Genomic DNA, 26,559 nt, shown 5'->3' with positions numbered 1-26,559 from the left:
AGCCTGGGACTAGTTACTAACCTTTTCTAACTGCAGCTTTCTCATCTGTCAAAAGACAGTGATCATAGGGCTGATCTAACAGCATTTGGGGGAGTGTTAAATAAGATAATGCTTATGAAACAATTAGCACAGCAAATAATAAGTGTGAGTTTCTATTCTTATTATTGCTATTTTTACTACTTAAAGTAAGGGAAGTAGAAGGTGAGTAGGGGATCCTACTGGCTGGTAGTTATCCTAGATCAGGGCTTGGCAAACCTTTTTTGTAAAAGGCCAGGTAGTAAATATTTGGGGCTTTTTAGGCCACATGATCTCTGTCACAATTACTCGACTCTGGTTGTGGTGGGAAAGTAGCCACAGACAGCATGTAAATGAATGGGCGTGGCTATGTTCCAACTTTATTTATAAAAACAGGTGGTGAGTACTTAAAGTGAAATTTTTAGCACTGAACACCTGTATGTAGGAAAGAAGTAAGATCACAAATCAGTAAATTCAGCTTCAACCTTATAAAATTAGAAAAAGGAAGAACAAGTAAAACTCAAAGAAAAACCAAACAAACAATAAAACAGGTGGTGGGCCATAGTTTGTCATCGACTCCAGTACTAGATAATGAAGACCCTAAGATCCAATGAGTTCAGTTTAAGATTTGAACTTTTAGATCGTAGGGATCTCGTGAAAATTCTTGAGCGGGAAAATAATTTGATGGAAATCTACTCTGGTAGAACCATGTAAAACCATCTGAAGCAGAAAGAGAACTTTATACTCCAGGTCGTTGCTGTTTTTTAACCGGGTTTGAGTGATGTCGGGCAAAGGATGAGCATCTTATAACCTGTCAAGAATTTAGGGGGAGTTTCTTGTTGTTACAGACTTTGACGAACCTTCCACAGTTTCTCATAAGCAGTGAACATTTAACAAAATCCTGAATGCTGGATCAGAAGCTCCCAGAGGGGCAGGGACTTTGCTTTCTTTGCCACTGTGTATCCAGTCTCTGGAATGAGGCCTAAAATGGAGCTGGCACTGGAGCATTTGAATGAGTTGTTGGTGCAGCAGCCCTGGAGCCCAAATATGCAGTACTGGTCATCTCCAGGCTTAATTAAAAGCTATGTCGCTGAATGAGTGTTATTTAAAAATATCATGAGGCCAGCGATGCCACTGGGTAGCAATTTTCTGGTTGGTTTTTTTCCTTCCAGATGGCGGACAGTCAAGACCATATTGAGGAGCAGGGGGCTGGGGACTCAGCAAACAATGACACAGTTGATGCGAAGCCAGACCGGTCCTCTTTTGTCCCATCACTCTTCAGGTAAGTTTCCTTCCTTGCTGAGTTAAAGAGGGACCCTGGGCCACTTCAGCCTACCATGCCTCTGCCCTCTCCACCCACCCACCCACGCAGAAGCGGACCTTCAGGGAAGGAGGTCTATGCTGTGCGTGGGAGATTTGCACAGAATCCTGCCAGCTGTGTGTGACAACACTGGGGTCCCCCTGTGCACTCCCCTGTCCCCAGGGCAAGCCCAGGTATGGGAGAGCCAAGCTCTGGGGGTCTCCTGCCTGGCTGCTGCGTGTCTGAGTGGCAGCTGCCCAGGAGTGAGGGGCTGTCACCGTCAGAGGTGATTTGCCACTAGCCTCCTTCGGGGCAGAGCATGGGCTGCTGCTGCCAGTGGGAACAGCCTTGGCTGAAAGGCAGAACTGAAGGCCATGGGATGGGAAGTTGTAGGGTGGCACTCTGCTGATTCCTACCTTTTCCTTTTTGGAGTTCACTTTTGCAGTTCTAAACTTTGCATTTAATCATAATAATAACAGCTTCATTTGCTAAGCTTCTGTATGCCAGCTCAGTGTTGCGTGAGTCCTCACAGTCAGTCCCAGGAGATGGTTCTACTCTTACCATCATTTAACAGGTAGCTAAACTGAGGCATTAAGAGGGTTAGTAGAGCTTCCCTGGTGGCGCAGTGGTTGAGGGTCCGCCTGCCGATGCAGGGGACACGGGTTCGTGCCCCGGTCCAGGAAGATCCCACATGCCGCGGAGCGGCTGGGCCCGTGAGCCATGGCCACTGAGCCTGCGCGTCCGGAGCCTGTGCTCCGCAACGGGAGAGGCCACAACAGTGAGAGGCCCGCGTACCACAAAAAAAAAAAAAAAAAAAAAAAAGAGGGTTAGTAGCCTGCCTTTCTGGTGGCAGTTAATAAATGGCAGAGATGAACCCAAACGGTACCAGCGCCACTCCCTTAACAGCTCTGCCGTGCTTTCTATTTAGAAGTAGGGCTGCAGGGACGTGGGAGAAGCCCCTTCCCTCCCCTCCTTAACCTTGGTCATGTGAGTGGTATTCCCTGGCAAGAGGCGGGAGCAGTCTGTGCGTCACAGCATCAGACTTCTCCGTAGCGCCTACACCAAGCCCCACAGCGGAGGGACAGCGAGGGGGATAGGGGGCGAGATTAGGGAGTGCTCCCAAGCAGTGTTCGGGGGGAGGGGGAGAGCTGGTGATGAGGGGCATCCTGGCTCCCTGCAGCATCCCGCAGAGATCCTTTGGTCATATCATCCCAGACGTGACTCGGAGAAATGGGGAGGCCTTGGCGTCCTGGGTCCGAATTCCATTGGCACTGGTTGCCATTGAGGGTCAAAGATATCTGATGAGGTGACCAGAAAATACAGCTCCAATTACTGAAAACTTTTCAAAGCCATGAGTTCCAGTGGTCCAGGCTAAACCACTCCCCAGTGCAAACCCTTTAGAGCAGTGGCCTTCAAATGTTTTTGCTCACATACCCACCAAATAATGTAAAACTACACACCCCCTCAGAAGAGTTGCAAAGGATGTAGTAATATTTCAGTTTTCCCATCTCTCCGAGTATTCAGGTTAAGCAGGTTGCCTCTAAGTGAAAGAGAAACGGGAATCATATAATAGCCATTTCATAAGTCTTAGTTAGATGATGTGGCAGTTTCTATGTCATCTAAGATTTCAGGGTGGGTGAGAAGTCTACCCTTCTCCTCTCTAGTGGGAGATGAACTGGGAACTGGGAACTGGGAACTGGGAAAGGGGAGGTGGTATCATATTCAGACAGAGCAGTTTTAGGAAAAATACAAATGGAAATTGAGGAACCGGCAATTCATTTACTTAGAATTGTCTTGTCTGCACCCCTTGGAAAATCCCTGAGTACCCTGGTTGGAGACCACTGCCTTAAAGACCCATCATTTTGCAAAAATAGGTGTGGTCTGTGATGTGGGTTTTTTTTTACCCCCTTAACTTCTTTAGAAAGGTAAATAAGCCTGGGTAATCTTCTGTATTCTGGCCCACTATACCTTTTTTTATAGTGTGGCTGGTATTGATGTCAAGCTACATATTATCAAAATAAACAGTGAATATTTAAATTAAATACGTGCAAAATATTTAAAAATTCCATTTTATGAACTGCTTATTTTAGTTGTATGAATTGCAAGACATGATTGTTGAATTATTAAATGTACTTGAACTACAATAAATGTCAATTTAATGTCTTATTCATCTAGGTTGTGAAATGTTAGTTGTTTATTTTCTTTGCCTTCTCTAGGCATCTGACTCGTACCCACGTGTTAGATGGTACACGGGCCGTCTACCAAATAGGCAATCAATGCAAATAAAATTCAATCAGGATTTGCGACGTACCCGTAAAATTTAGATATTTCCTTCCTTTTTTTTTTTTTTTTTAACTTCAGCAGGATAGAAGGTCCTTTCATCTAGTAAAGTATCACTGGCTTTAAAATTAATCACTTGAGATGCCATTTTTGGTCACATCCATTATTTCATTTATTCATTAAATACTTGCGGCGTGACAGAGAGCTTAAGTCCCTTGCACCAAATACCATGGTTGTTTAGTGGCAGAACCAGGATTTGAACCTGTATTCACCTGCCTCTCAAAACCAAGCTCTCAACCACCAGTCTCTGTTGCCACCTTTATGTACCTGGTTCTGTGTTTGGCCCTGGCGCTGCAACCAGGGGCAAGAGCAGTGAGGTCGATGTGGCCCTTGCCTCACTCACGTTCTGGTGGGGAAGGCAGACATGGAACCAGTAACTGTGGTGTGATGACCCCCCGGAGGGGACAGAGCAGAGACAAGGGGAGATGAGCTGAACCAGATTTTAGCAGGACTTGTCTGCAGGTCACGTAAAGGATTTGGAATCAATCCTAAGGACAGCGATGTCACTAAAGGGTTTAAGCTGTAGAGTGACTTGATCGATTACACCTACGGAAACCCACAAGACCACTGGAGCTGCAGCATGGAGGGGAGTGCACTGAGGAGGGGTTTGTGGTGAGGGGACATGAGTTAGGAGGCCATTGCTGCTCCCCAGGCCAGAGTGGATGGTGTAGATGGAGTGGGACCGGGGCTTCCAGAGGTGCCTGGGAGGTGGAAGCCACCAGACTTTGACCAAGTGGAGGGACAGGGCCGACGAAGAGGCAAGTGGCACCTGCACCCCTGGGAATAGTTGAAGGCGGCTCGTGCCCACTGAGCCCCCTTGCTCAGCAAAGAGGTAAAGCCGTGTATATTTCTAGTGTCACAGTGACAGAACCGCACCAGCATTTGCTGCCTCTCAGTGTTCCCCTGACCGTGCCTGCTGCCTCGGCTTTGCTGACTGAGACCTCGTGAGAAACTTGGCTGGCGTCAGGGACCTTGTATATGATGGAGTGAGACTCTGAGTGTGATTAAAACAGGGTGATCTGAAGCAAAGAGGGAGTGTCCCTTATCACACCAGACCCATGGACGCCCCACACTTACCCTCTGTGCCTTAAGGATTCTAACTGGGATTGTTATCTGTGACTCACTGGGGTGACCTGAACACAGCAGTAGATGCTGGTTGTTTCCTGCAAATCTGGCAGGTGTGCAGTAGCCCCTCCCATGGCCTGTGGGAACATCGCTGGCTGCTCCCTGCAGCTGACGGCAGGCACCTTCCCCCTCCCGTCCCATCCCCAGCTCCCTTCTCTAAGTGTCAGAATTGCAGGGAGGTAAGGCAGTGGAGGGGGGGGCAGTAGCACCCCCATCCATCTCTAATCGAGGACCCTCGCCCTCCTCTGGAAACCTCAAGGATTCTGGGAAACGAAAAGTCGCCTCTTTTTCCCCCCAAAAGCCTGGGCTGGACTCAGGTGGTCCCAAGCCCTCACACTTGTCTTGGCTTTTTTGTGTCAGTGCCACTAGATGGCATGACAGCATCATTTTATTTCCATTTCACTGGACCCTGAATAAACCAGGCAGTTCCTTAATTCACTTTTCTTAAAAAGAAAACAATTGATTGAAATATCTTCAACTTATCTGATTATTGGAGAACATCTGGAAAACACAGAAAACCACAAAGGAAAAATATTTAGAATGTAAATCTTACATTAGTAAAGTGCTTGGACTTAAAAAAAAAATGACTTAGAAGAAATAAGTACTGTCTGCCCTCTGATCCACATCCGTGGATCTAACCAACTGTGGATCAGAAATATTGGGAGTGGAAATTCCAGAAAGTTCCAAAAAGCAAAACTTGAATCTGCTGAGTGCCAGCAACTATTTACATAGTATTTACATTGTTTTAGGGATTATAAGTAATCTAGAGATAACTTAAGGTATAAGGGAGGATGTGCATAGGTTATATGCAACTACTACTCCATTTGAAATACGGGACTTGAGCATCCGAGGATTCTGGTATCCTCAGGGGTCCTGGAACCAATCTCCTCGGATACGAAGGGCCAACTGTGTGTGCACGGTCTGTGTTCATTATGAGCCATAGCTGATGAACAAGGCGCCCCGTCATCTGCGAACTTGAAGAGGGATCCCTCTTGATGTAAAGGTAACCCTAGATCCTAGACAGGGTTACCGGTCATGCAAGTCAACGATGTGGTCCCTGCCCTGGATATAAACTCAAGTTCTTAGTGAATATCTAGGTACGGGTATAGAAAATAGCTAATAACAGGTAGTAACTGATTGCAGAATTGTAGAGTTTTGGAAGCTGTGGGAGGCTGGGAGAGGAACGATGAGGGTGGGCCTGGAGGAGTTGGGACTTGTCAGAGAAAAGGCAGTGGGGTTATCAGGGGACTAGAAGAGCCCGCCTGCCGGGGCCAGAGCCACGGTGGAAATGATGGTCAGGCCCCACGGCACAGGTCTGGGAAAGTGGGTAGAGCCCATGGATGGGCTGAGTTTGATCCTGGTGGCACCACTGAGAGCCACTGCACATATAAGACCAAGCCCTGCCCAGTAGCCTGGAAGATGTCCCCCTTCCAGGAACACTTCAGCTGTGAAATCAGAGGCTCCTTTCTGAGTTCTGCTCAAGGTCACTGTTAAAGGAAATAAAAAACAGATTGCACACGCTCTCAAATTTCCCCAGGGCCTTGGTGGAGCCTTGGGTGTCCCTGCTGAGGGGTATTTATCCTTCCAGTTCCACGTGAAGAGGGCAGGAGAAAAGGCTTGTTTTCAAAGCTTGATAAGCTCCCTACTTTTGAAGCACTGGCTCAGATCCCATGAGATTTCTCCTGTGTATCATCTTTGTGTTCTGACCTTTGTCCTCCTGGAGTGTGTTTCATAAATGCCACTTGGTTGTAATTCTTCTTTCTCCTGGGCTGCAACTTGAGTTGCTCCACCAGTTGTGTTACATGTAAATATGTCCCTATTTAAAAAAAAAAATAGTGTTATTTGTGTAATTATAAGAAAGATCCAGGTGGCCTGCCTGTTCATTTGGAGGCGGGTAGGGGGAAGTGTTTCAGAAGAAGCAATGCTTTGGAATTGGAGCAAAGAACAAAGAGAGCAGACCTTAACTCATCCCAAGGACTATGTCCCTAATTAAGCAAAAGCCATTCAGTCACACTCGTTTGATTGAAAGAGGCCAGGTCTGAGGCCCCTAAAAAGAAAAAGAACATTAAAACATACCCAGGCAGTTTACTTTTCAATAAAGGAAGGCTTCAGATTCAGACTCCAGAATACTGGATGCCTGTCTCCCAACTTTCTATATAAAGAGTAATAAAGAATTAATGCTATATTTGAAGTAGTCATGATACCACTTAAAATGACAGCAGTGCTGGTATGGAGTTGGACAACCTAGGTTCAGATCCTGGCCCTGAGTCCCACTCTTCAGTTGAACAACTAGAGCAGGTGTTTTGACCTTTTTGAGCCTCAGTTCCCTCATTTGCTGGACAGGGATATGAATTCCTATCCACTGGGTTGTTTGTGAGAATTAAATTACCTGATAAGGGAGAAATCATAGAATCATAATTTCAAACCGGAAGACTCCTTGAAAGGTAATTTATCCAGTTCCCCTTCTGTGTAACGATCAAAGAAAGTGAAGGCCAGAGAGGCAAAGTCCTCTATCCATAGTCACCCAACAGGACCAAGACCCAGGTCTAATTTGGGGTCCATTGCTCCCCCGCCCCTTACGTCAAGTGCCACCCACAAGTGCAGCGACATCTAGCTATTCAACCATATTAATCCACCAGCGGGGTGTTTTTTTTCTTCCACCCAATTGGGTCAGCAAATTTAATTCTTCGTTGAAAGTGCTCCCTTTCTGCTTCACTTCAGCTGAGAGATGGTATACAGACAGCATTTCAACAGGGCTAGCGATGGGGTTTCTGATAAAGAGGGTCACGTGCCCATTTCAGGAGCAGCGAGCCACACCTCTGAACCATGGTCATAGGCTCTACTAAACCTTTGAAGCCATGACTTCTACGTGTATAGAATACCTCTAGTTATTTTAGATTATTGCTTTTCTAGAGGGGAAAAAATAAGCTCTAAAGTTAACAGCAAAAGTGAGGAAGGGAGGTAAATGTCAGGTTTCCATAGTGATAGAACTTTTAAAACACCGTTAGTGTAGAATTAAGTCCAGTAATAGAAGAGTATTATGAAAATAAGCCCCGTTGCTTCTCAAGGGAGCTCATAATCACAAATAAGAAATGTGCATTATGGCCTTGCATATTCAAACCCCAAGCTTGCTGGTGCTTAGGGCTTTCTGTCTGGCCTGCATCTGGTAGGGTGAGTTTGTATACTGCTCAGCTGAAAGTGAAAAAGATGGATGAAGTGGTTGTGTAAGAATCAAGACTGAAGTGTGTGAGCTGTTCTCAGTTCTGGAGCCTGCAGCCACAGTACAGACACCATTGTGTCTCCCACTTCATTCTAGGCTATTTAAAGAGAATTCAGTCCTTTATTTCCCCTGAATGATGTTTTTCTTTGAGTCATTTGTCAATTTTTATTGCCAGAGGTCTCTGTTCTCTTTTTAAGGGGGAGGTTGGAAACATGGAGGCGGATAATTCTTCTCCTAAGCCTATTTTAAACGGACTTTGTTTCCCAGTGTAAGTGTACTTTTGCAAATCGAGTTTCAGAGAAGAATGCACGGAGCCAGTTTTTTCTCCTTCACAAACCTGAGGATGGCAAGTGATTAGGAGGTTTCCCAGGAGTGCAGGTGTTATTTATAACTCCCCTTCATCAGCTTCCACGTTTCACTGACTGGGACCTTGAACCAGGAAATTGAGAAAAGCATTGCTTAATAATTTTGGTTTTTATGCATCCACCTCTTCCTGATTGCATTTGGAGGGGCGGAATGGGGAAGTGTGATAACTCCTGAGTCATTCGCTTTATCCAAGACCCTTGAAAAATGTTTATCTGCTTCATTTGAAAATTAAACTATTTGGTATGCCTCTATGGTCTTTTATTTTATTCTTATATTACTACCTTGAGGACCTTTAAAAGGAAAAAAATAACCTAATGAATTTGAACTCTCTGATTCAGCACGAGCTCACTTCCTGTTTTTGTTCACTCACGTAGAACTTTACATATTTTGCACTTCCTATGTGTGCTGTTTTTGCCACCTTTTGTAGATTTGGCACTTCGGTGGGTTGCCCACATCTGCGTGCTCATCACTTTAAATAGCTGTGTAGTATTTTATTCTCCTGATACCCTGTCCCCTGCTTAGCCATTTCCCCATTGTTTCCAGTTTTTCACTCTCAGAGATGGTGCTACTGGCTGCATCTTTGTGGAAATGTGGGTTTTTTTCCATGGGACCCCAAGTTCCTAGAAAGTCGCTTTTTCTCTAGGGAGCTGTCCTGGAGTGGGGAGGATGCAGCCATGTGGAGCCTGGGCATTTCTGCCGGTCAGCAGAGAAGGGGGAGGCCAGTGTGACTTTCCCAGCCCCAGTGTGAATGGTCCTATGGAAAACTCCAGCGTGCGGTTCACTGCTGATTCAGTCACGGGCCTTCAGGGCCGGACGGACTGTGCCAATCTTCTGCCCCTGCTGTGCTCCGAGCATGTTGAGTTTTTATTATTTCAGAGAAGAAGGAAACTCGCTGCCGGTCATCGCAGGGCGAAGCCTAGTTCTGATGCAGAGGGGGTTGCTTTCAGATGGAGACATGAGGTACCATCTTCACTCTCTCCCTTCCTCTCGGTCTTGTTCTGTGCCTTGGTATGTCAGGACTGCTGGGAATGCCCTCTACTGAAATCCTGAAACCATGAATGAATCATCCCAAAAATATTTAGACAAAGCAGCTATGAAAACCAGAGCCCTAGTTCCGGATGAAGCAGCCCTGGGGAAATGTGTGCCTGGTGGTGTGTTTACTTTCATGCTGATGAATGTCTGCAAACAGACAGAGCTACTGGGAATCCTATTCAAGGAGACACTTTAGAAAATAAATAGGAGCGGGTTTGCAGTGCTTATATTCCCTTCCAAATATAGAAAGGTGTAATTCACGTTTCGAGCAGCCTGGGGGATCTGTAAGAAGATAAAACCTGTATTTATTCACTCTGGTGATGGGGAAAATTATACTTGTACCCAGAGTGGATTGTAAAAATTTTTCGCGCACTTTCTGAGGCTTTTCACTTCTTTGTATAGTAGGTACAGTATTTTTATCCTATAATGTTTTCTGGTATGTGTTACTGTAGACTCTTCAAGGAAGTCTCTCTATATAAATAACTATCAGAGCTTGGTGGTAACTCTTTGCCTCTTGATTTTGCTGAAATGACTGCGAAATCTGAGGCTCCAAATAATGGCTCTCGACCTGAGAAGTTAGGATAATCTAGGTCCTTCCTGATAATCAATGCTGGTATTATCTGTGTTCCTAGCAGACATTCGAGCTTACCAAAATACATCTGGGAAATGAAGACAGTGGTCCTTGCACATATGAGCGAGGAAATAAAACACCAGCAAACATGAAGGATGGTTAGGAAGCGCCATAGTCAGCCAACCTGCTTGTGTAAATTAACTGCTCGTTGTATTTGAGTGCACACTTGAATGCACTTCCGTCAGTCTTTCTACCAGGCTTTTGTAGTTGTTGTGACCTTGCTTGTCCAGCCCTAACCAAGCACAGTGATTTCGTGGCCAGATTTGTTGTTTTAAAATCTGCAGCCAATTGTATATAACACATGAGCTTTTAAGAGGACTTGGACCTTTTAATTCACTGGTCTGGTTTATCACAGCCTTGCACTTAACAGCAGGTTCCAAAACCAGAATCCTGTGTTTCCCCTCAGTGTAGTAATCTTGGCCAATGTGTTCAGAATGTAAAAAGGTCAAGTTAAAGACTAAGTGTATCAGCACAAAATTAGCAAAGGGAGGGAACAGAACGGGGCCTGGCGAGGGCACAATGGGAAGTGATAGAATCTGGCGTTAAAAATACCCTGGCCAGCCTTTATTTGTTACATCTTTCCATACCTCTCATTTGTACTTTGCAGAACAAATGGGGGTAATGATTATTAACATACTTTGTAATGCATAAAACCCTATTAAAAATATTAATGAAACAACAAGGTCCTACTGTATAGCACAGGGAACTGTATTCAATATCCTTTGATGAAACCATAATGGAAAAGAATATGAAAAAGAATGTATATATATGTGTGTGTGTGTGTGTGTGTGTGTGTGTGTGTGTGTGTGTAGCTGAGTCACTCTGCTGTACAGCAGAAATTAACACAGCATTGTAAATCAACTATACTCCAATAAAATAAATCTTAAAAATGTATCAGTGATACTTGTTCCTGGTGACTTAGGGACTATCTTAAGTGGTTCCTCCACCATTTGTACCGTTTGTCAGATTCAGGAGAAAGGCTGGTTTCCATTGATCTGGACTTGAGCAAAGTGCGGGTGCCCACCTGTTGGGGTCTGTGTAACAGCAGTTCCCACGTGTGCTAGCATCTTCTGCAGAAAAGGCCAAATGAACCCAGGACGACAAGAACAGCCACTTTTAGAAAATCTTGTCTTTGGGGGAGGATCACCAGCTGAAGAAGTTTCTAATCTGGATCCTTGAAAGCTTCTTATCACCCTGTTCATTCCCACCCTGGTGCCCACCCCTGGAGAACCTGTGGCGCTGAGCTGTGGACCAGACCGCTGCCATCTCTCTGCAGTTGGCTGATTAATGAGCACCATCTCTTTGGAGCCCTTGAGGGCCTTGCTTCTGTCCAACAGCAGTTGTTTATCTGATGATCTGCCTGGCTCTGACCATTGATCTCCAAACAAACAGTAGCTCTTTATGAGCTGCTAGCACTTCGGTCACAGAGCTCACCTCCCCCGACCATGCTGATAGTGAGTTACAGGGCCACCAAGGGTGTGCTGGGGACTCACCCAAACATTGTGCAAACAAGGGAGAATAAGGATGGCATTGCTTGCAAAGTGGCATTTCCTGGAAGCGTTTTGGTTGTGCTGTTAATTTCGGTTTAATGTTCAGCTCGGCTGTCACCTCCGGGAGACCTTGCAGGTTTCGTGGAGAGCCATAAATCCCACACATGACCCTAAATAAAACCACGCTGCTGACCAGGGCCGCCTTCCGCAGGCCGTGCTCCCCGAGGCATATCTCATTTGACTTTCTAGCTGAGAGCTAAGGGGCCCAAAGGCTGCAGCCATGTGGAGAGTGGTGTTTGATAGGGTGGGATGAGCTGGTACTCTCTACCCTGCCCGGGAGGAAGAGGGACTAGCCCGCAGGGACCTCTGCTTCCATGGGCTCTGGAAGTAGCGAAGGGGCTTGAAACAAGAGTGGAGACTGCAGTGAAAGGTGAGGGCCAAGCGGGCCCAGGCAGTGGGCACACAGGCTAGTGCTGAGGCCCTCAGGCTTCAGAGGATATGAGCGTCTCCAGGAAAATACCCAGGCCTGGCTCTGATCCCCTGGGTCTAGGGCGAGGCCTGGGAATCTGAATTTTAACAGAGAAACCCTGGAATAAGGGACGTGGTGTCAGACCTCAGAATAAACCTGGACACTACCCCTGCCTAGCTTTGTGATCTTGGACAAGCTAATGTAATCTTTTTCTATGAGATATGGAGTTAATGTCTCACAGAGTTGTTGTAAAGATTACACGAGATAATACATGTAAAGCAGTAAGTGTTCAAAAAGTAGTACTTATTAGAACTTTATTTATTATTGTTGCTACTATTGACCCATAGAGGAAGAAGGCTAGGGAGAGGGGTAAAATCACAGTGGAAAACAGAGAAATGGGGTGTCCAGGGACGCCTTTCAACAATTCGCACAAAAAAGTATGAATCCAAAAAGTCCAAAAAGTAATTTTCAAAATAGGTCTTGAAATCCATTTGCAGCAAGTGATTTTTAACTGTTAAATAATAATTTTTATTTTAATCTTTTGAGTAGTTAACTTATTCATAGATAGAAGGAGAGATATACGGTCAAAATTCTTTCTCCTTCCTGCCGTCCTGCTCTTGGCTCCAGAACACAGGTAACCGCTTTTGATGCTATTTAATAAATAACTTGAGGAATAATAATGATGTTTATTTATTCAGTACAACTTGCTACATGCCGCATACTGTTCTAAGTGCTTTGTGAATATTAACTTGTTTATCAGCTCTGAGGCAGATGCTATAATGTTGTCCTTTTTACAAATGAGGAAACTGAAGCCCAGAGAGGTTCATACGGAACTTTTCCACGATCGCTCAGCTATGTGGTGGAGCAGGGTTTCAAACCCAAGGCAGTCCCGCCCCGGAATCCATGGATTTATCCATTATATCATCCTGCAAGGGTCTGTTTATGCAAATACAAGCAAGATACGAATCTTTCCTGACACGTAGCGCAGTGTTCTCATTGTTTTGCCCCTTTGTTTTGTTCCACCTTTAACACTGCTTATTGGAAATCATCCCACATCAGGACAGGGAGAGCTTCCTCATTATTCTAACAATACTATGTGGTTTAGATTCAAGACCCTGCCTTTTACAGTCCACCCAGGAAGTCGAAGCCGAATTAGATCTTGATTCTTGCCCTGCTGGTTATTATGGGAGTGAGTGTCTAACTGAATAAACTTAGGTCTGCCACCCAGGTCTTTTAATTGAGGCCTGCTATTAGGGTTCAAAACTGGACATGGGAACCCCAGGGGGAAAAAATGGAAGAGAACTTGTCAGTCCAAAAGTGTTTCCAAACAGTATTGGGTGTCACACACAAAAGAAAGACTCAAGCAAAGCGATTGCCCTGTGTTCCTGCGGAATCAGCTACTGGGGCTCCCTAACGTACGCCCCTCTCAGGAATCAGCCCCCTTCCTATATGTGAGGCTGTACTTAATTCATGTCTCTGCCGCAGCCTGGCAACAACAGCTGGCAAAGTGGAAGAGATGGCACTGCTCCCACAAGAGGGAAAATGGGGTGACAGGGAGATAGATAATCCCCAGGAGAAGGGACCCCAAAGCCTCACAACTAGTAGGTGGTAGACTCTAGTCTCTTGGCCTCTTTTACTTGCGGAATCTATCCATAGGCAATAGACTTTAGTCCACCTGGTTTCTTCCTGGCTCCTTTCCCCTGGTGACTTCTCGACAATCATTTCTTCCTCTTATTTGTCTCTCGTTACATGCTTTAAGCTCATCATCAGAGTTTGCTTCCCCAGACTTAAGCTACAGATGGAGCTTTCCCAAAGCCAGTGCCTCTTAGGAAGATGAGCTCAATGGGATCAAGTTGCTAATCACTCTCTGATACACATCTTCGGTGTGGGAAGACCTGGGTTTAACAAAAAGCTATTTGAGTTAGAAGGAAAAATTAATATGGACTGACTCAAATCCAGAAAGAAGAAGCAGGTATTAAGTTCATTTTGAAAAATGAGAATTCAGTTTAGGGGAAGGATAAGAAAGGGAAATTGTCCTTATCTCCCTTGTGATATTTACTGGGGAATCACATTTCATATTCATTTTTAAGGTACTTTTCATAACCATGGAAAATGTTTTCTTTAAAGTGTGTATATCTTTATATACACACTTTTGTGTTCCTTTTTTTTAAGCAGTTAGTTTTCCAAATTCTATTCTGATAGAAACAGAGTTCTTTTCTTTTTCGTGTAACTTATATCTGAGCCTGTTTTTCTTATAAAAAATGCGCACTGGTGTAGTTTGGCTTATGGCAGCCTAAAAAAATCACAGCTTGTTTATAATTTGGATATCATTGTACAGTTTGTTTTAAAATAATCTGTATTGCAGAAGACAGAAGTGAAATTTTCTCTCATAAAGGGCATAAACTTGACCTCCAGCCTGCCAGACGTCATGCTCCTCTTGTTAGGGTCTTCGAGTGGGCTTAAATTAGCTAAAGTCCTCTCAGGAGCCAATGAGAAAATGCAGGTGAGAAATTTATCAAGATCCCAGCCCATAATAAGCCCTGACAAACGCTAATTGTTGTTATTATTACCTATAAAATGGGTGTGATTATGCCCCCTCCACCTACCTCAGAGATGTCAGTTGAAGACCGACATCTTTCTGACTTACTTCACTCTGTATGACAGACTCTAGGTCTATCCACCTCACTACAAATAACTCAATATCGTTTCTTTTTATGGCTGAGTAATATTCCATTGTATATATGTGCCACATCTTCTTTATCCATTCATCTGTCAATGGACATTTAGGTTGCTTCCATGTCCTGGCTATTGTAAATAGAGCTGCAATGAACATTGTGGTACATGACTCTTTTTGAATTATGGTTTTCTCAGGGTATATGCCCAGTAGTGGGATTGCTGGGTCGTATGGTAGTTCTATTTTTAGTTTTTTAAGGAACTTCCGTACTGTTCTCCATAGTGGCTGTATCAATTTACATTCCCACCAACAGTGCAAGAGGGTTCCCTTTTCTCCACACCCTCTCCAGCATTTATTGTTTCTAGATTTTTTGGTGATGGCCATTCTGACCGGTGTGAGGTGATATCTCATTGCAGTTTTGATTTGCATTTCTCTAATGATTAATGATGTTGAGCATCCTTTCATGTGTTTGTTGGCGATCTGTGTATCTTCTTTGGAGAAATGTCTCTTTAGGTCTTCTGCCCATTTTTGGATTGGGTTGTTCGTTTTTTTGATATTGAGCTGCATGAGCTGCTTGTAAATTTTGGAGATTAATCCTTTGTCAGTTGCTTCATTTGCAAATATTTTCTCCCATTCTGAGGGTTGTCTTTTGGTCTTGTTTATGGTTTCCTCTGCTGTGCAAAAGCTTTGAAGTTTCATTAGGTCCCATTTGTTTATTTTTGTTTTTATTTCCATTTCTCTAGGAGGTGGGGCAAAAAGGATCTTGCCGTGATTCATGTCATAGAGTGTTCCATCTATGTTTTGAGAGGGCAGACTTTAGGAGGTAGGAGACCAGACTGAGGGCATTTCTTTTTTAGAAATAAAATGATACGACAGAAGAAATTTGGCCTTATAAAAGTGGAGGATAAAGTCATGTTGAGGTTGAAAACAGCAATATGGAATCTGAAGTTTCGACTTAACATAGCTAAACTGTAATCTGGACCAAAGTAGGAGGAGAAAGGGGAAAGACCACATCCTTTCAGAGATTCTGAGAAACTCAGGTAACATTCAATGAAAACTCAGAGTGAAATACCCTTGGACCCACATTCATCAGGGAACAAGCTCAGTTTTCACTTTCACTTTACTTCTTCCAACTTTTGATAGAGCTTTGGGAGGATGGTGGACAAATCATTCTAACAGATACTCAAGAGCATAAGGCTCTGGAACGCTGACATGAAGGAGGAGGCCTGGGTGATGGTCCCACCTTGCCGATCACTAGCTGGGTGACCTTGGACAGCCCCCTGCCTCTCTGTGGACCCCAGTTTCCATGTCTGCAAAATGAGCAAATAAAACCTGATTCATTCATTCATATGACAGTTTTTAACTTCATTGCCCGACTGAAACCTCTCATACAGTATTTAGTAGAAGTGGCAAGAGTGGACATATTTGACTTGTTCCTGATTGTAGGGCAGGAAGCATTCAGCCTTTCATCATTATGTATGTCGATGAAAATTCAATTAACTATCAAGTCAAGAAGAAAACGGGAATTTTATTGGAGCCAAACCGAGGGTCATAACCCGGGAAGCATATTCTCAGAAAGCTCTGAGAACTGTTCCACCTGTTAGAAGTCAAAGGCACAGTCATATTCATTTTCGAGACATAGGCTCGTCCATCAAAATGACATACTGATGTTTCACATAAAGCTCACCAAAGTTACATAGCCCAGATAAGCATATACAAAGCCAGCAGCAAGTCACCCATGACCCCCTACAGAACTGGGAAAGAATGCTGTTTTAAGAAGTTACGTTGCTAGTATCCGAAGAGAGAAGAAATATTGATCTTTACAGTTGAGCGGGCACTCCTGTCTTTGAGGAGCTCTGGCTAACGCGGAGTGCAGAGGTAAACTGCATGTTAGGGACGGAGGGAGGAGGCCCAAACAAACACAGAGAATTTTATGTTTAGTTTTTTCTTGTTCCACCTTAAAATATAAATTTTATTTCATCAAGTATGATATTAGCACTGGGTTTTTCATAGATGCCCTTTGCAGGCTGAGTTAGTGCCACTGTCATCCTAGTTTGGTGAGCATTTTTATCACAGCAGGGTGTTGGATTTTGTCAAATGCTTTTTTGCACCAATTGAGTTGATCATGTGGTTTTTGTCCTTTATTCTATTCATACAATGGATTACATGGGTTGATTTTTGGATGTTAAACCAACCTTGTGTTCCTGGGATCGATCACACTTGGGCATGGTGTATCACCCTATTTATAGATTGCTGGATTGGTTCATCAAGGAGTTTTGCATCTGTATTTAATAGGGCTGTTGGTCTGTAGTTTATAACAAATATTTATTGAGCAACTCATATGCCAGGCGTTGTTCTAGGTGTTGGGGATTCTGCAATTTTTCAAAAGAGATTAAAAAATCTCTTCTCTCGTGGAGCTTACATTCAGACGGTCGACTAGCAGTGCAGCTCCCCACTGACATTTGTCATTTTTTTCCTCTAGCCTGTCAACGGTGCCCCAGATTCCAGTCTCAGTGCCTGTGTGCCTGACTCTTAGAAAACTGGACGGTCAGTGTCTGGAGATCGGAAGGGGCCTACTTTCTTGTTTAAGTTGCTGTTCCTTTTTTCCCCTCTTAATGTAAATGTTAATTAAATTATAACATCTACATAGAGAAGTGCACACACTTATGTACCCTTTTGTGTATGGGTTCTTTCACTCAGCGTTACCTGTCTAAGATGCATCCATGTGGCTCTGTGTTGTCATGGTTTGTTCACGCTCATTATTGTAGGCATATATTTTATTGTGCTCACTTCACCGTGCATCACAGATAATGTGTTTTTTTACAAGTTGAAGGCTTGTGACAACCTTGTGTTGTCAGATGATGGTTAGCATTTTTTAGCAATGAAGTACTTTTTAATAAAGATATACCTACATTGTTTTCTTAAACATATTACACACTTAATAGACCACAGTATGGTTTAAACATAACCTTTCTATGCACTGGGAAACCAGAAAGATCATCTGACTTGCTTTATTGGGATATTTGCTTATTGCGGTGGTCTGGACCGAACCCACTATATCTCTGAGGTCTGCCTGTCTATAGTATTGCATTGCTTGAATATTCCACAATTTATCCATTCTACTGTAAATGGACATTTGGATTATTTCCTGTTTGGGGCTGTTTAAATAGTACTGCTGTGCACATGTGTGGCTCTGTCGTTAGGTAAACATCTGCTCTCCTTTGAGCTATATACCCAGGAGTAGAATAGCTCTGTCATAGGATATGTTTAAGTTCAGTTTTAGTAGGTTCTGCCAGTTTTCCACAGAGGGATGTACAGAGGGGGCTCCCGCAGTAACATATGATAATTCCAGGTGCCAAACGTGGTCATCAAGACAATGAAACCATTCTGAGGAATGTACTGGTATTGCATTATGATTTCAGTTTTCATTTCTGTAGCATCTAATGAAATTAAGCAGGAGATCTTGTTCATTTTAAACATGACAGTTAAACAGATCCAACTGTCCACCCCAGCTCCATTTCTTTTTCACAGACATTGCAGCATTCTTGGGCACCCCTTTGATGCTATTAGTAAAAACAAGAGGCCATTCCTGTCCAAACATCTTCCACAGCCCCTGACTGGCTTTGTATTTCCCCAGTAAGAAGAAGAAAAATGACTCAGGGAAATCGGCCAAGAACCCCCGGGACCGAGTGCCTACGTATCAGTATAACATGAATTTTGAGAAGGTGGGCAAATGCATCATCATAAACAACAAGAACTTCGACAGAGCGACAGGTGGGCGCTGTGGGCATGGGCTAGCCTCTCCCGTTCCCTTCCAGTTTCTTCAGCTTGCATTCAGACTTGTATCAGATGTTCATCAGGGAGACACTGTGCCCACCTCCTGTGGCAGACAGCCCCTCCGCAGGTGGTACTCGAGTGTCCAGGAGAGAGGGATGCGGGGAAGCTGGGAACTTTCAGTCTGAGAGTCCCATCGTGTGCATTAGCGGATGTAATATTTGGACCACATGTGGGATCTGGCTGAGGATCAAGGCGGGCTGTTTGGGCTGACTGGGCCTGAGAGTCGCCATGACGAGGCTCACCTTTTGTGGGTGGGCTGAGTTACCCTCTCCTTTGAGTTTGCTTCTTATTTCAGTCGCTCATCTAAATCGTGACCTTGGCAGCATTTACACCGGAGCACCTGGCCTGATGGTGCCAGCACGTGGCACTCATCGTGGACTCGGTGCTTGATTCCCACAGGAATGGGTGTCCGCAACGGAACAGACAAAGATGCTGAGGCTCTTTTCAAGTGCTTCCGAAGCCTGGGTTTCGATGTGACCGTCTATAATGACTGCTCTTGTGCCAGGATGCAAGATCTGCTGAAAAAAGGTGCACTCCTGCCCTTCCTCCTTCAGTCTTCTTCCTTCTCCCCACCTGGTCTGGGGAAGACACCTTCACAGGCAGGAGGGAAATGTCTCAGCGTGGGAAGCCCTTCCTTCCTCTGGGTGACTCCATACCTGTCTCTGGGGCACCGGTCTCTCTGGAAACTTAGATCTCCCCCTAAAAAGGTGAAAGCAGCTTACATCACAGCAAGAGAAATAGGTTCTGTATCTACAGAATGGTCTCAATTTCAAAACGCCAATTCCATGTTCACAAAATTGTTTCTTTAGATCTTTAACACAACCCCTGCATGTTGGCCAACAATATTATCATGCCCGTTTCATGAATATAGGGACAGAGCTTTGGAGAGGATAAAGGCCATACTGAAGGCATAGTTAGTAGGGGCAGAACCAAACCTCAAGCCTTGGTCTTCTGATTCCAGAACAATTACGTTTTCTATTACCCCACACCATCTAGTGGAAGCCACCTAGGCTGTTCTCGCATTTAGGGCAAATGATTGAAAGTAATGCCCTCCCAACTCATTAGATGGTGACCCATGGGCAGAGGGTAGGTACACAATTCCAATCAGTGCTGCTTTTCTTAGCTGTTCAGCTAACCAAAAAAAAGAGGACCCCCCCCCCGTAACTCTCTTAAGTACCCTCTCTTATATTTTTAAAATCTAGGCATCTTTTCCTTATTTCTTCAAACAGGAATCTTAAGAGCCCACCTTCTGTACCCTAGTAGGCCACATGGTAGAGCAGACTGGAAGTCAAGAGTACAAATGTGGGGTCTAGTCCAAGTTCTAGCAGCTGGGCGAGCTGGGCGAGGCATCTGTGCCTTCTCGGTGTTTCACTTTCCTGAAATGCGGATCATGATACCATCTCCTCCTGCTTCTTGGGGCCGCAGTCAGCATTAGCTGAGGGAAAGTTTGTGAATGTGATTTGAGAAGGGTAATGGCCTCTACAGATGTAAGGGCTTGCCCAGTTGTAGTTTCTGTCCTTATGAAAAGGGAGTTATTCCACCCGTGTCCAGGGCATGTCAGGATCACAGAATTCTCACTTATTGTCCTGTCAAAGTAGCAACGTGGTGATTTTTCTAGACAGGACAAAGTTCTAGGACCTCTCCAAGATTCCATTTTTTTTATCAGTGAAATAAAGATAAACGAGGCCTTCTTCAAGCGGCTCTTGTAGGGATTAAATAAGATAACTCCGGCAAAGTACCTAGATCACTGTCTGCCCGCAGTAGGTGCTCAAGAAATTCTTTACTACTTTTTTTTTTTTTTTTGGCCACACCGCACAGCTTGTGGGATTTTAACTCCCCAACCAGGGATCGAACCCGGGCCCTCGGCAGTGAGAGAGTGGAGTCCTAACCACTGGGCCGCTGGGGAATTAAGAAATTCTAAATCTTCTTCTTCCCTCATCATTGATGAAGAGAAGAGAAGAAGAAAGGATAGGTTATAGTAATTAGTTAGTTAGCTAGCTAGTTAGTTAGAACCACAGAACCTTAGATGAAATCAAGCTGAGCCAGCCCATGACATAATTTATGGTTCCTCTCCTCAGTATCCTAAATTGACAGCCAACCTAGCATTTTCTTTCTTTCTTTCTTTTTTTTTTTTTTGTAATCTTAGTTTTTACTTTTTAAATTGTGGTCAACTACACGTAACAAAAGTTACCATCTTAACGACTTCTAAGCATGCAGTTCAGTGGCAGTGAGACATTCACATTGTTCGGCCATCACCACCCGTCTCCAGAAGAACCCTTTTCATCTTGCATAACTGAAACTCTGTCCCCATAACACACTAACGCCGCATTTCCCCATCCCCGCAACCCCTGGTAACCACCATTCTGTTTTCTGCCTCTGTGAACCTGATTACTCTAGGAGCCTCATATACATGGAATCGTAGAGTATTTTTCCTTTAGTAAGTGGCTTCTTTCGCTTAGTGTGTTTTATTTTCTTTAACAAATACTTGCCCAATACTCCTGTGGTCTGCTTTACAAATATCAACTCATTTAATGGGTACTGTTGTCTCCATTTTACAGACAAGGAAACCAAGGCACAAAATGGTTAAGTAACTCACCCAGTGTCACAGACCTAACAAAGGCCACACCCTCCAGCAACCCCATATGCTGTCTCCCAGCTGCTGCCTGAAGCCCTCCTACCCTTGGGGTTCTCTTCCTCATGAGAATTCTAGAATTCTCCCCCTCTCTAACTTCTCTCCAGTGTCGTCCGGGGTGCTTCTTCACTATCTGCCCGTCTCTCTGTGTCAGTAAAAGCTGCCAGGCTGGAAGGGAATATCACCTCTGAGGTCCCACAGGACATAGGTTTTAACCTTTCAATGTTTAAATCGCTTGCAGCTTCTGAAGAGGACCACAGAAATTCAGCCTGCTTTGCCTGCATCTTATTAAGCCACGGAGAAGAAAATTTAATTTATGGAACAGATGGCAAGACAGCAATAAAGGACTTGACAGCCCATTTTAGGGGTGATCGATGCAAAACCCTGTTAGAGAAACCCAAACTCTTCTTCATTCAGGTAATCCCTTTCCGAAGTCCATAGAAATGGCAGAAGATTACACAATGACTTGGATTGTGTCATTTCTTACAAATCTACATGCCGTTTCTATTGGGGTATGCAAATTTGGGTTGTATTTTTCTACCTCTAAATCCTCGCCATCTGCATTTAGATCGCGTTGGACCACAAATTATGAGAGTTTAAGACATTGCAGTATTTTTATTTGCTCTGCTTACTGATGTGACACATTATCAAATTATCCTGAAGATTGTTGCATTGCTAGTACATGCCAAGCGTAGACAACACTGGGACACGGCAGTGAACAGCACACATGTTTCTGTTCCCAACTTCACGGAGTGATCTCTGCTTTGATATTTAGGCTTGCCGGGGAACGGAGCTTGATGATGGGATCCAGGCCGACTCGGGGCCTATCAGTGACACAGATGCTAGTCCCCGATATAAGATCCCAGTTGAAGCCGACTTTCTCTTCGCCTATTCCACAGTTCCAGGTATCACGTCCATTGTCTGCTAACCAGACCATGCCATCCGGCCCACCATCGAAATGAAGGCTTGCAGCTATGTCAGTTTCTTACTGCTGTAGAAATAAATTGCTACAAACATAGTGGCTTAACACACACACACACACTGTATTACCTTACAGTTCCAGAGGACGGAATTCCAAAATGGGTTGGCAGGGCTACAGTTCCTTCTGGAGACTGTAGAGGGGAAAATCCACGTCCTTGCTTTCCCAGCATGTTAGAACCACCTGCATTCTTTGGCCCGTGGCCTCCTTCCTCCAGCTTCAAAACCGGCAACCTCCCATCTCTGACCCTCCCTCCACCCTTACACCGCTCTTTCTGACCACAGCTGGGAAGGGTTCCCCTCTTTTAAGGACTCCTGTGATTAGATTAATCCCACCTGGACAATCCAGAATAATTTCCCCATCTTGTTTCCTTGACCTCGATCGCATCTGCGAAGCTCTTTTTTGCCATGTCTGGTAACATATTCACAGGCCCTGGAGTTAGGGCATGAACATCCCTGGGCGCCATTATTCTGGGGGCCATTATTCTGCCTACCACAGGGGCGTAGTCACTTTTCTCTCCAAAGAAGGCTGAATTCTCTCATTTATGGTTATTATTATCATTGTTGTGAATTATAAGAACAAACATTTCTATGGCACTTTACAATTTACCAAGTGTTGTTCATGTCTTTTACCTCAATCATCCCTGAAATAATTGCGTAGGTAGTTAGGAAAGGTGTTACATCTGTCCTAATTTTACAGATAGAAGAAAAAATTGAGCTTGGGTGAGTTTAGGTGACCTGCCCAAGGTCATATAGAGATTTTGGTATGTAATAGAGTTAGAGCTCAGACCAGGATTCTTTTATATGGCAGCCCGTTAAGAGACACCAGAAATGCCTGCAGCAAGCAAGCCACCTCAGGATTAACCAAGCTCCAGGTCTGCCTGAGTGAGTTCAGTGAACTTCCTTTGTTTGGGGTAAAAACCATCACTAAGTTAGAATTCTCCCAACTGTAGTAGTAGTTTGTCAAGTGCTTGATACAGAGGTACTGGTTACAGTAAATAGGCCATTGTGTTTGGAAAACCAGTTCTGGCGGGATCTACAGATGGGGTTTTGTGAGAATGATAACGTCACAAGTTTTAAGGATTGTGCGTGGAAGAAAGAAATCTGGTCTCCTGCCCGTGAGAGGGAGACGGAGTCACGGCAACATGTGTCTGTGTGAACCAACCTGTTACTCAGGTTGGAGGTGCTCTGAGCCAGGTCTAGCAGAACTAAAGGAAGAAGGGTGAACTCTAGGGAGGCAGGTGAGAGAGCCTTCTGGAAAAAAGAGCTGCTGTAACTGGGTCTTGAGAAACCAAACAGCAGGAGGAAGGGAGAGAGGGCTCACCAGACAGAGTGCCCAGGGGCAGGTGGCTCAGTGCGTTGGTAAAACTCAAAAGGCTGGACCACAGGGGCTGTCAGTCTGCTCTGACTGTGCTAACGTAAGACCACAGACTGGGGGGCAGAAATTCATTTCTTACAGCTCTGGAGGTTGAGATCAAGGTGCCGGGCATTGTGGCTTCTGTTGAGAGCTCTCACCCTGGCTTGTAGACCACTGCCTTTTCACTCCCACGGCACAGAGAGGAGCGAGAGACCATAGCACAGGGTGTGACCGGGCATTAGCAAAGTTCAAACCCGGACAGGTAGACAGGGGGCCACATTGTCGTGGGCCCTGTGGGCTGTGCTAAACAGCCTGAACTTCACCCTAATATAGGGGTGCGAGGGAACTGTTTTAGGTAGGAGAGGGACAGGATGAGATTTGTGTTTTAGGGTGGTTACCTGTAGGACACATACCCTGCACGGATAGACAGGGAGTACTGTCACTTCAGAAAAGCATGTGCGAAGGCCCCAAACACTGACAGCTCCTACTGGGTGGTGAGCGGAGCAGTGGCCAGGTCAGCTGATTTCATCTTCTTTCTCTCCCGTTGAAGGCTATTACTCATGGAGGAACCCAGGGAGTGGCTCCTGGTTTGTGCAGGCCCTCTGCTCCATCCTGAACGAGCACGGGAAGAGCTTGGAGATCTTGCAGATTCTCACCAGGGTGAATGACAGGGTGGCCAGGCACTTTGAATCTCAATCTAATGACCCATGCTTCCATGAGAAGAAGCAGATCCCATGTGTGGTCTCCATGCTCACCAAGGAACTCTACTTCTGAAGATAACCATTCCAGGGGCGCATTCTAGCTGAGAAGCTACGGATCATTTGTTGATGAATCAGATTTTTTTTTTTTTTTTGATGCTTTGAAAGATCCAGAAATTCTAAAAGATTTTAACTTCAGGAAAATTGATTCAACAGGAAACTTTCTGGTGCTGTCTTATCGTCTCTGAATTTTCAGAGACATTTTTTTTTTAACATTGTTATCCATTTGGCGACTTTCTCTTAAGATTAATTTTCTGTTTGTCTTTCTTTTTCCTTGTTGTCACACTTAGTACATACAACAAAAATGACCTCTGCAGATGAGTTTTGGCTGTGTCCACCATGATTGGTGGTGACTTTGGTAGACCATCAGAGTCATATTTGTACCTGGCAAAGAGAGTGCTTGACAAACAACAGCCAAAGGGATATTCGTTTGCCTGTATTGCAGAAAGTGGGTATTGAATGCGGTTTGAGTGATGATTTTCATTGGCTTACAGCGGATTCTCATGCAGAAATTCCCAGATATGTTAGAGGGGGAAAAAATGTAATGATTCTAATATGTAGTAGTCACGATCCAGTCAGGAAAACAGAAACCATTCTAAGTATTTCAGTAGATGGAATTTAATAGAGGAAATTGACATACATAGATGATGAAAGAGAAGATAAATGAAAGGAAGCTGTTACCACCTAGGGCTATGATGAGGTGTGGTTCCCTGAGTCCAGAAGCTGGGGTCATACACAGGAGCTGGAAACATGGTTGGGGGCTGGCTGGTAAGAGCTGGAACCACCTAGGAGTTGTGGGAAACGGAGCCGTGGCAGGAACAAAGCCATTGCCCGAGATGGGGCAACACCAGATGAGTCAGACATGGCAACATACCCGGGCTTCACCTCTCCTTCTGCCCTCTAGTCTTCCTCTAACACCTTACCCTTCCAGCCCTACCTGGAAGCAATCTGGCAGGGGCCCTGGGAAGTGTGATTTCCTGCAATACAGAGCATAGCAAGGGAGAGTGAGGCAAGGGAGTTACAGAAATAGATATGGGCCTGGCTCACAATGTGAATAGAAGGAATCCTATTCCCTGTGTTCAGTGAATCATCCATTCAATCATTTATTCATTGAGTTGTCAGATAATCTTTGTATTACCTGTTATGTGCAAAATCATCTATTTTAGCTTTAAAATCTGCCTGGAACTTTTTCGGTTATCCCAAGCCTTATTCTGGGTAAATTTTTTGTTACCTCTAATTCTCTAAATGGGGGAAGGTTTATGGCGAAGATATTTGCACTGTGTTTTCAAGGTGGTGTCCCCTTTTGAATCCTTGATAATTACTATTTTACTCTGCCCGATAACTTGTTAACAAACAAATGTTTATATTTATTGATTAAAATGTGGTTAATTCCTAATCTGCTCAGTTTGCTTACCTTTTGAAGTTTTTTTTTATTTCAGTGGGAAAATGAGAAAACAGGATAAGAATTGACCCTACTGACTTGACCTCAACACAAAATGTAATTCATGTTTTCTTTTGAAGCTAGAACATTAATAAAACAACAAGTAAATAATCACTTAGGAAGCCGAAACTCTTCACATAAAGGGTTAATGAACTTGTAAAGCTGTTTGTGATGGGCTGGCCCTTTTTAATTTGGCAACAAAATCAGATGGTGTAAAAGTATCTTCTTTCAATAAGAAAACTAATTTAGGGCCAGTTTATTAGACTTGTCCCTGTTTCCTGCCGTCTAAAATATACCAAATGTTCAAAATTTAAGTGGTGATCGTAAATCAAGAAAATCAACAAGCACCTACCCCACTTTTCCCAGAATTCACAGGCTGTTCTTTGGGAAATAGACTCCCTTGTTAAAGGTTCCTATCTTAGAAATAAATATGCCCAAGTGCATTGTAAGTTGAAGTAAAAACCATAGCACTCTACTTATTGATATTTGCCTTGTAAGCTGCATTAAAGAGACAGAAGTGATTCCAAGTGTCAGCATTCTTTTTTTTTTTAATTCTCTGAGCAGTCATTACGCTTATAAAATAATATTACCTCATACCCCTTAGTCCAGAAATATAAATCGCTGTTAGGAAAGAGCCTTCGTTTATCAAGATCAGAAATCCTGTTCCAAGTTGGGTATGTGTTCATACCCGTCTCCATTCTTAAACTTTCCAATCTTTTTATAATCTGAAATTCTGATGACAAATTACACTAAAGGAGAACTCAATCCTGGTGAACACACATTCCTGGTTATTGTTATTTAGAATCCAAGCTTCCCCCTTTTTGCAAAAGTACCAGGCAGAGTGCTGTTGTGGGTGAGAAAGATGCCACACTTGGCATGGTGGGCTCAAGTCTG

General features: G+C 44.2%; 1 protein-coding gene across 3 annotated transcripts in view; it reads left to right on the top strand.

The window, feature by feature from the left end:
* CASP7 (caspase 7) overlaps positions 1-24,301 on the top strand; it is a 29,038-nt gene extending 4,737 nt beyond the window's left edge. The window contains exons 2-7 of one of the 3 annotated variants that reach the window (XM_065894164.1): positions 1,188-1,297; positions 18,300-18,436; positions 18,899-19,027; positions 21,373-21,548; positions 21,907-22,036; positions 24,017-24,301. In XM_065894164.1, the coding sequence (XP_065750236.1) occupies positions 1,188-1,297; positions 18,300-18,436; positions 18,899-19,027; positions 21,373-21,548; positions 21,907-22,036; positions 24,017-24,240 (906 nt within the window). In that variant the 3' untranslated portion in view covers positions 24,241-24,301. Of the gene's footprint in view, positions 1-1,187; positions 1,298-9,291; positions 9,327-18,299; positions 18,437-18,898; positions 19,028-21,372; positions 21,549-21,852; positions 22,037-24,016 lie in introns of those variants that run through there. The other 2 variants (XM_065894166.1, XM_065894165.1) reach the window with 2 other exon arrangements.
* The last annotated feature ends 2,258 nt before the right edge of the window (positions 24,302-26,559 follow it).

This window comes from Phocoena phocoena, chromosome 16 (assembly GCF_963924675.1).
Source record: "Phocoena phocoena chromosome 16, mPhoPho1.1, whole genome shotgun sequence".
Taxonomy (NCBI): Eukaryota; Metazoa; Chordata; class Mammalia; order Artiodactyla; family Phocoenidae; genus Phocoena; species Phocoena phocoena.
The sequence above is the reverse complement of the archived record's forward strand: the minus strand, read 5'-3'. Positions and strand labels throughout refer to the sequence as shown.